The sequence below is a fragment of the Cetorhinus maximus genome, chromosome 31, assembly GCF_964194155.1.
Source record: "Cetorhinus maximus chromosome 31, sCetMax3.hap1.1, whole genome shotgun sequence".
NCBI lineage: Eukaryota > Metazoa > Chordata > Chondrichthyes > Lamniformes > Cetorhinidae > Cetorhinus > Cetorhinus maximus.
This window is the reverse complement of record NC_135909.1, coordinates 6,036,581-6,046,866: the sequence shown is the minus strand read 5'-3', so window position 1 is coordinate 6,046,866 and position 10,286 is coordinate 6,036,581. Positions and strand designations below refer to the sequence as shown.

Genomic DNA, 10,286 nt, shown 5'->3' with positions numbered 1-10,286 from the left:
CCCCCGCTCTTTCCCCCATAGCCCTGCAAACTTTTCCCCTTCAGGTATTCATCCAATTGTCCTTCTGGAAAGTTCCTATTGAATCTGCTTCCGCCGCCCTTTCAGGCAGCGCCTTCCAGATCACAACCACTCGCAGCCTGAAAAAAAATATTCTCACCTCAGCCTCAACAGCTTTTTGCCGGGGGGAGAGAGTTCTGGATTTCCACTCGCCTTGGTGTGAGGAAGTGCTTCTCCCTGAACAGCCTGGCTCGAATTTGAAGGCTCTGTCCACCTTATTCTGGACTCTCGAGCCTGTTCCGCCATTCCATAAGATCACAGCTGATCTGATTGCGGCCTTAACTCCACTTTCCTGCCTGTCCCTTTAAACCCTAAACTCTCTTGTCGATCAAAAAAACATCTGTCTACCTCAGCCTTGAATATATTCAATGATCCGGCCTCCACTGCTCTCTGGGGGAGAGAATTCCACAGACTGACCACCCTCTGAGAGAGGAAATTCCTCCTCCTCTCCGTCTTAAATGGGAGACCCCTTATTTTGAAACTGTGCACCCCCCTCGTTCTAGACTCCCCCACGAGGGGGAAAACATCCTCTCAGCATCCACCCTGTCAAACCCCCCTCAGAATCTCGATCTTCTAAACGCCAATGAGTATAGGCTCAACCTGTCCAACCTTTCCCCATAAGACAATCCCTTCATCCCAGGAATCAGCCGAGTGATCCTTCTCTGAACTGCCTCCAATGCGAGTATATCCCTCCTTAAGTAAGGAGACCAAAACTGCACACAGTACTCCAGGTGTGGTCTCACCAATGCCCTGTACAGCTGTAGCAAGACTTCCCCACTTTTATATTCCATTCCCCTTTGCAATAAATTACAACATCCCATTTGCCTTCCTAATCACTGGCTGTACCTGCGTGCTAACTTTTCATCATTCATGTACAAGGACACCCAGATCCCTCTCCATTTAAATAATATCCTGCTTCTCTATTCTTCCTGCCAAAGTGGACAACCTCACATCTTCCCACATTATGCTCCATCTACTCATTTTTTGCCCATTCGCTTAACCTATCTATGTCCCTTTGCATAGGGGAACAGGTGGGGTAGTGGTAACATCACTGGACGAGTAACCCAGAGGCCCCAAGCTAATTCTCTGGGGGACATGGGTTCAAATCCCACCACGGTAGCTGGTGGAATTTAAGTTCAACTAATAAATCTGGAATATAAGTTAGTCTCAGTGATGGTGACCATGAAACTATCATTGGTTGTTGTAAAAACCCATCTGGTTCACTAATGTCCCCTTTAGGGAAGGAAATCTGCCGTCCTTACCCGGTCCGGGCCTACATGTGACTCCAGACCCCAAAGCGATGTGGTCGACTCTTAAAATGCCCCCTGAAATGGCCGAGCCACTCAGTTCAAAGGCAAAGACTCTTTATGTCTTCCTCACACTAGCTTCCTTACCTATCTCTGTTCTCCCTCTCCGCACAGATCTGTGCCAATATCCTGAGGCTGTGTCTGCGGGAACTCTTCGAATTCAGGTACATGCAGACCGACCCCAACTGGTCCAACTTCTTCTATGATCCACAAACTAGGAAGGTATGTGCCATCTGAAGGAGGAGGTGGTGGGGGGTGTGAAGAATGTTAGCCATTATACTCCAGGCCCAGAGGCCTGCTCCAGGCCCTTGACCCTGGGTTGGGGATTTGGGGGAGTGTGTTAGTGTTCATACTCCAGGCCCAGAGGCCTGCTCTAGGCCCTTGACCCTAGGCTGGGGATTTGGGGGACTGTTAGTGTTCATACTCCAGGCCCAGAGGCCTGTTCTAGGCCCTTGACCCTGGGTTGGTGATTTGGGGGAGTGTGTTAGTGTTCATACTCCAGGCCCAGAGGCCTGCTCCAGGCCCTTGACCCTGGGTTGGGGATTTGGGGGAGTGTTAGCGTTCAATCAGTGACTCGACAGAGGCCTGCTCTAGGCCCTTGGGCCTAGGGGCTGGGTTTTACTCGTTTCCGACACTTAAAATTCTTTTTATCTGCTGGAATTTGGCAAATGTTTGTTAGTGGATGAGTCGCATCTTGGAATCTGCCAGCACCAGCAACCTAGGCATGTGGGAGTTATTGGGAAGAGGCGTTTAAATTTCATATGTTCCCCAGGCGGCATGAAGTACACTTCCAAGGGCATTAACCCACAGCGGGACCCCTTTTAAAGAGGAAGTCTCCCCATCAGGGACCCCTTTTAAAGAGGGAATCTCCCCATCAGAGACCCCTTTTAAAGAGGGAGTCTCCCCATCAGAGACCCCTTTTAAAGAGGGAGTCTCCCCATCAGGGACCCCTTTTAAAGAGGGAGTCTCCCCATCAGAGACCCCTTTTAAAGAGGGAGTCTCCCCATCAGAGACCCCTATTAAAGAGGGAGTCTCCCCATTGGGGACCACTTTTAAAGAGGGAGTCTCCCCATCGGGGACCCCTTTTAAAGAGGGAGTCTCCCCATCAGGGACCCTTTTTAAAGAGGGAATCTCCCCATCAGAGACCCCTTTTAAAGAGGGAGTCTCCCCATCGGGGACTCCTTTTAAAGAGGGGGTCTCCCCATCGGGGACCCCTTTTAAAGAGGGAGTCTCCCCATCAGGGACCCCTTTTAAAGAGGGAATCTCCCCATCAGAGACCCCTTTTAAAGAGGGAATCTCCCCATCAGAGACCCCTTTTAAAGAGGGAATCTCCCCATCAGGGACCCCTATTAAAGAGGGAGTCACGATCAGGCACAATCTCCAGCGAATAGGTTTAGTTGTCCTGTCTTAAGGAGTGATCGGGGTTAGTGACGGGGAAGAGTGAAGAGGTGATCTGGGAGGGAGGGAGTTACGAGGCTGTCTGGATGTCTGTGTGTTGTCTCCCCCTGCTCCCTGCCCTTGCTGCTTTGTCACATGAGAGGGTGGGGTTGGAGGGTGGGGAGTGGGGTTGGTGTGGGGGGTGGTGGTGTACTATATCCAGCGCCATTTCGATCAGATTGTGAACCCTGTGTCTTTTCTCCCAAGGTATCCCTGCTGGACTTCGGAGCAACGCGGGAATTTGATAAGGCATTTACGGATGAGTATATTGAGGTAAAAAGGGTCTCTGTTTGTCATGAGACTCAAAATGTGGCAAACAACAAGGAAGGTAGTACGGACTTCAAAAAAAAACACCCCTCGCATTTCTACAGCTCCTTTCATGACCATTGAACCATCCCCCAGTGCTTTACAGTTAATGTGGCCTCACATATAGGGCGGGATTTGCTGGCCCTGACACCGGCGGGCATTGTCACGGGCAGGGCAGGAAAATTTCCAGAGCCGTTTAGAAGCCAGAGGCTCTCCAAATTTTCCCATCCCACCCACGAAAATTCCCACCAGGGCCGGGACCAGAAAATCCCGCCCATGATGTCTAACGTTAGAGGTGATTCTGGCGATTGGACAGCACTTAGCGAACAATCCCGAGTGCGCTGAGAATGACTCTAACAAACAATTTAAGATGATCAGTCGGATTCACGATGTGGCTCACTTATGCTTGCTAGAAGCCAGGTATATTCATGCACAGAGACCTGTCCTCTGCAGACAAAAGGAACATGTCCAGGCATCGCGCCCTTTTTGAATAGACAAAGCATGGGGAGGGGAATAGTTCCCTGGTGAGTTCTCCATGGCAACGCTTGGACTAATCAGGGTCAACTTGCCAACCAATCAGCACCCTCTCCTCATGCAGTATAAATTGCAAAGGGAACGGAGTAGAAAATTAGGGAAGTCTTGCTCAAATTACACAAGGCACCAGTTAGACCACATCTAGGATACTGTGAACAGTTTTGGTCCCCTTACCTAAGGAGATATACTGGCATTGGAGGCAGTCCAGAGAAGGTTTACTAGGTTGATCCCGGGGATGGAGGGATTTTCTTATGAGGAGAGGTTGAGTAGGTTGGGCCTGTACTCATTGGAGTTTAGAAGAATGAGAGGAGACCTTATTGAAACATATAAGATTCTTAGGGGGCTTGACAGGGTAGATGCTGAGAGGTTGTTTTCCCTTGTGGGACAGTCTAGGACCAGAGGGCATAATCTCAGAGTAAGGGGTCACCAATTTAAACAGAGATGAGGAGGAATTTCTTCTCTCAGAGGGTAGTGAATCTGTGGAATCCTTTACCGCAGAGGGCTGTAGATGCTGGGTCCTTAAGTATATTCAAGGCTGAGATAGACAGATTTTTAATCAGTAAGGGAATCAAGGGTTATGGGGAAAAGGCAGGAAAGTGGAGTTGAGGATTATCAGATCAGCCATGATCTCACTGAAGAGCAGACTTGATGGGCCGAATGGCCTCCTTCTGCTCCTACATCTTATGGCCTTAAGTTGTTGCTTCCATTGAAATGTTGACGTCCTTGCATTTGTCCTGATGGGTGCAAGACGGGCAGCTACAACAGCACGCCTCTCCTTCCACCAATAGCCCAGCTCTGCACTGCCAAGTGTAAGACTCTGTTAATGGAGGGGGCGTTAGGTGGACAGGGACTGATAAAGTTTGACGGGAGGTTTTGGTGGGAAGGCTGAGGAGACGGGGGCTGCGTTACAGGGCGTCCGAGTGGCTGTGGCAACATTCCCTTTCCCTTTCACGGAGCTACGGGTTTGCGGATGGCAGAGGCCCGGGAATCTCCCCTGCTCTCACCGCCCCGCCATTGGCGTGTGTGCTGGAAGGGGTTTGCAGGTCGGTGACCTTGTTGACCTGTATGGCCCACCTGCTGCAGCCACCGAGACCTGGGGTGGGACTCGAACCCGGGACTTGTGGCCCAGAGGCAGCCATGCTACCCGGTGTGGGCCTCGAGACCTCCCTCTGAAGGAGGAGAGGCACTCTAGATTGAACAGTTCCATTTTGCAGGAACAGGGAGAGACCTAAGGGATGTATGCACACAAAATGTTTGAAGGCAGCAGGATAAGTTGAGAGAGAGAGAGTCGGGGAGGCGATGGCGCAGTGGTATTGTTGCTGGACTAGTAATCCAGGGTAATGCCCCGGGGACCCGGGTTCGAATCCCACCATGGGGCAGGTGGTGAAATTTAAATTCAATAAAAATCTGGAATTAAAAGTATGACAATGACCGCAGTGACAATGGCGCTGGACAAGCAGCCCAGAGGGCTGGGTTAATGCTGTGGGGGGCATGGAAACCATTGTCGATTGTTGTAAAAACCCATCTGGTTCACTTAGGGAAGGAAATCTGCCGTCCTTACCTGGTCTGGCCCACATGTGACTCCAGACCCCACAGCGATGTGGTTGACTCTTAAATGCCCCCCCTGAACAAGGGCAGTTAGGGATGGGTAATAAATGCTGGCCTAGCCAGCGACGCCCACATCCCACGAACTAATATATGAAACAATCTGTTGAGGAAAAAGCCAAATCGGACCCTGGGCTTTATTAATAGAGGGACAGCAACAGAAGGTTATGCTGAACTTTCCTAAACCACTGGTTAGGCCTCAGCTGCTGGAGTATTGGGTTCAATTCCGGGCACCGCACTTTGGGAAGGATGTCAAGGCCTGGGAGAGGGAGATTGACCAGAACGGGACCAGGGATGAGGGACTTCAGTTAATGCGGAGAGACTGGAGTAAGCCGGGATTGTTCTGCCTCCTCAGAGAAGGTTAAGAGGGAGATTTAATCGAGGCATTTGTTACCCATCCCGAATTGCCCTAAGTTCAGAGGGCATTTAAGAGTCAATCGCATTGCTGTGGTTCTGGAGTCACATGTAGGCCAGACCGGGTAATCGTGAAGCGGTAAATAAGGGGAAACTGATTCCAGCGCTCATGCCTGCCATCTCACCTGAGCCAAGGCCGCAGGCTTCTGGATGCCAACACCTCCAGGATTGCCCTGGAGCCTCCAGGAATCGAAGATTAGCCTCCAGGCCGCTGTTGGGGAAGACGGAGGGCTACGAACGAAAGAAAGACATGTTTAAGTGATTGGTCACATGTTCCAGTGGGCTCCTGGACTGACAGTCATCCAATCAGGCAACAAAGAGTCTGCTCGTGCACCAATGGGCCAGTGGGAAGGCGGGGCTTTGGGACGATTGGCATGCCTGGCGGCCAATGGGGTGACTGCGGGGGTGGGGCAGTTGGAGGCCAGCTGGTGAAAGGTCCAGGAGTGCGTGCGCCCTAGCCAGAGTTGGCAAGTCGGTAACACCGGAACAAAAAGGTACGGAGAGGCCCGAGTCTGGAGGGAAGGGGCCACACTTGGAGATCCGGTGCACCATTCTGCGCTCCATGTTGCACAAGAGAATATAGAGGCACTTGGAGAAGATCTTCTTTTAAAAAAAAAGATTCACAAAGACGATACCAGAACTGAGAGGTTAGAACGGTCAGGAAAGATTGAACAGGCCGGGCCTCTTGTCTCTAGTAGAATGACTAAGCCCTGACCTGATCGAAATCTTTAACACTATGAAGGGGTTTGATAGGGTAGACGTGGAGGTGGCGCTTTCCACTCGTGGACAAGGCCAGAGGCCTGAGACCATCAAGATCAGATAGCCTCTAATAAATAAGGGGAGATGGTGGCGCAGTGACAGTGGCGCTGGACAAACAGGCCAGAGGGCCAGGTTCATGCTGTGGGGGCCTGGGACATGCCCCTCCCCCACCCCAACCCGCACTCACCCCATTGGTCGCCAGGCATGTCAATCCTCCCAGAAGTCCCGCCTTCCCGCTGACCCATTGGCGAACGGGCAGACTCCTTGTTACCTGATTGGATGATTGTCGGCCGAAAAGCCCACTGGAACATATCACCAATAATTTAACGTGTTTCTCTTTTGGCTTTATCTCTCCATGGACATGGGAAGCCGGTGGAATTTAAATTCAACTAATAAATCTGGAATTATAAAGCGAGTCTCAGTGATGGTGACCATGGCGACCATCATCGATTGTTGTAAAAACCCCATCTGGTTCACGAATGTCCCCCTTTAGGGAGGGAAATCTGCCCTCCTTACCCTGGTCTGGGCCTACACGTGACTCCAGACCCCACAGCAAATGGGGTTGACTCTTAACTGCCCCCCTGAAATGGCCGAGCGAGATGCTCAGTTCCAGGGCAATTAGGGATGGGCAACAAACGCTGGGCCTGGCCAGCGATGCCCACACACACCCCACGAAAGAGTAAATTGGGGAAAAAAAAAAATCCAATTGTGAATTCAGGAGATGTTTCTTTACCCAGAATCTGGTGGAACTCGCCCTCACGGGGAGTTGTTGAGGTGAATAGGATTGATGCGTTTAAGGGGGAAGCTAGATAAGCACAAGAGGAGCGGAAGGATATATTGGTGGGGTGAGCTGAATAGGGGCTGGGACGAACAGGAAGGGAGGGACCAGTTTTCCAACAGTGGCGAAACAGAGTCTGTTTGTCAGACTGGGCCCCTGTCGATCGAGTGAACGGTTAGGGTTACAGTTACATAGGAATTAGGGGCAGGAGTGAGGCCACTCGGCCCCTCGAGCCTGCTCCGCCATTCAATAAGATCGAGGCTGATCCATATGTAACCTCGACCCCACATTCCTGCCGACCCCCGCTAACCTTTCACCCCCTTGTTAATCAAGAATCTACCTACCTCTGCCTTAAAAATATTCAAAGACTCTGCTCCCACCGCCTTTTGAGGGAGAGAGTTCCAAAGACTCATGACCCTCTGAGAGAAAAAAATTTCTCCTCATCTCCGTCTTCAATGAGCGACCCCTTATTTTTAAACAGTGACCCCCCTAGTTCTAGATTCTCCCACAAGAGGAAACATCCTCTCCACATCCACCCTGTCAAGACCCCTCAGGATCTTAAATGTTTCAACTAAGTGGCCTCTTACTCTTCTAAACTCCAGTGGATACAAGCCTAACCTGTCCAACCTTTCCTCTTAAGACATCCCGCCCATTCCTGGTATTAGTCCAGTAAACCTTCTCTGAACTGCTTCCAACGCATTTACATCCTCCCTTAAACAAGGAGACCAATAGTTGTGCGGAATCCACTTCTCTTTACGTGACCGCGGACCCCAGACTCTGATTTCAAAAGCATCAAAAACGTTTGTGTCTTTTTTTAATATTTTGCTCAGATTTTTTTCCAAACTTGTTTGATCATGAGGTGAGATTCTTAGACACTAGGGCGTAACCAGAAGAAAGCTCTTCCCCTTGGAGCTCAGAGCCTGAGAGTAGCCCCGAATGATGGGATGAAGGTTCCCCCTGGCCTGGAGGCTGTTGTGAGCTTTCAAACCAGGCTCCATGGGACATGGGGCAATAGAGCTAGAGAACCTGCTCCACAGGAACGGGGGGAGGCCATTCAGCCCATCGAGCCGGTTCGATAGGAACAGGGAGAGGCCATTCAGCCCCTGGAGAGATATACTGACACCCTTAATATTTGCAGTGACATTGGATACCACAGGCTCTGTATCTCACCCCGTGCTGTACCTGTCCTGGGAGTGTTTGATGGGGACAGTGTAGAGGGAGCTTTACTCTGTATCTAACCCCGTGCTGTACCTGTCCTGGGAGTGTTTGATGGGGACAGTGTAGAGTGAGCTTTACTCTGTATCTAACCCCGTGCTGTACCTGTCTTGGGAGTGTTTGATGGGGACAGTGTAGAGGGAGCTTTACTCTGTATCTAACCCCGTGCTGTACCTGTCCTGGGAGTGTTTGATGGGGACAGTGTAGAGGGAGCTTTACTCTGTATCTAACCCCGTGCTGTACCTGTCCTGGGAGTGTTTGATGGGGACAGTGTAGAGGGAGCTTTACTCTGTATCTAACCCCGTGCTGTACCTGTCCTGGGAGTGTTTGATGGGGACAGTCTGGGAGTCAGTGTGAATGGTCACTAACGGAGATTCCTTGCCCTTTCCCAGGTTATCCGATCAGCCGCTGACCGGGATCGGGAGGCCGTGCTGAACAAGTCCATTGAGCTGAAGTTCCTGACCGGCTATGAGACAAAGGTAAAGCCTCTGAACTGCTCAGTGCCCCCGGTTACACCCGGAGCTGCAAATTACAGTCAACGGGACCCAGTCCTGGGCCAAATCCAGTGTCAGCACCCGGCCCGTCCCCGGAGTGCAGCCCCTCCCCCACCCCCAGCCCCACCCCCTCCCCGGAGTGCGGCCCCTCCCCCTCCCCCGTAGCCAGAGTGCGGCCCCTCCCCCTCCCCTGTGGCCGGAGTGCGGCCCCTCCCCCACCCCCAGCCCCACCCCCTCCCCGGAGCGCGGCCCCTCCCCCACCCCCAGCCCCACCCCCTCCCCGGAGTGCGGCCCCTCCCCCTCCCCCGTAGCCAGAGTGAGGCCCCTCCCCCTCCCCCGTGGCCGGAGCGCGGCCCCTCCCCCGTGGCCGGAGTGCGGCCCCTCCCCCTCCCCCGTGGCCGGAACGCGGCCCCTCCCCCTCCCCCGTGGCCGGAACGCGGCCCCTCCCCCTCCCCCGTGGCCGGAGCGCGGCCCCTCCCCCTCCCCCGTGGCCGGAGCGCGGCCCCTCCCCCTCCCCCGTGGCCGGAGTGCGGCCCCCTGACCCGCCCGCATTACCGGGAGAGGGACGCAAATCAGATGAGGAGTCAGATGGAAACCCGGACAGGGCAGCCCGGAGTCCGGTCCGGACCCGGATTGGGCAGCTTTGGGTAAGTGAGAAGCCGTCATTTCCTGAGATGGGATTGCTGGGTTGGGCAGCAAGGAGCACAGAGCAGAGGGGGAGCGGACCAATCGGAGCCCGGTATTAATTTGCCACCCTGACCCCTGACCCCGGTGACCTTCTGTCGGCAGGTGATGAAGGACGCTCATGTCGACGCCGTGATGATCCTGGGTGAAGCCTTCTCCTCCGCTGAACCTTTCGACTTTGGCTCCCAGACCACGACTCAGCGCATCCATGGCATCATTCCCATCATGCTCCAGCACCGGCTGACCCCGCCCCCCGAGGAGACGTACTCACTCCACCGCAAGATGGCGGGCACCTTCCTGGTCTGCTCCAAGCTGAAGGCCCGCATTGCCTGCAAACCTATGTTCGAGGAGGTCTACGGGCAATACTGGCACGGGGCGCGGGCGGGTAGGATAGAGGTCAAAGGTTAAACTGGGGTCAAAAGTGTGGCTCGCTGAGCCTCCCTTTTCCTAATGCCCGTAACTCTCGCCCCTCCACTGCCCCCCCCCACCCCTTCCCCCATCCCACCTCAATCGCACCCATGGCCGCAGATGTGTGACGACTGAAGGGAACTCAGTCCGGTCACGTCCAGCGTTCCACCCAGCCAAGGGTTGGCCAGAGATGGCGTTCGGAATACTTGACCCCTTTTAAATCAATTCTAATGGCCCCGGCCTCCATTCGGCTGCAGCTGCTGCCTGGGAGGGGAGCTTGTGTGGGGA

General features: G+C 53.2%; 1 protein-coding gene across 1 annotated transcript in view; it reads left to right on the top strand.

The window, feature by feature from the left end:
- Positions 1 to 9,998, top strand: part of LOC144670205 (atypical kinase COQ8A, mitochondrial-like) — a 20,927-nt gene extending 10,929 nt beyond the window's left edge. Inside the window, exons 2-5 of the mRNA XM_078532691.1 lie at positions 1,479 to 1,586; positions 3,009 to 3,074; positions 8,805 to 8,891; positions 9,696 to 9,998. Coding sequence (XP_078388817.1) covers positions 1,479 to 1,586; positions 3,009 to 3,074; positions 8,805 to 8,891; positions 9,696 to 9,998 — 564 coding nt within the window. The remainder of the gene's footprint in view (positions 1 to 1,478; positions 1,587 to 3,008; positions 3,075 to 8,804; positions 8,892 to 9,695) is intronic.
- The last annotated feature ends 288 nt before the right edge of the window (positions 9,999 to 10,286 follow it).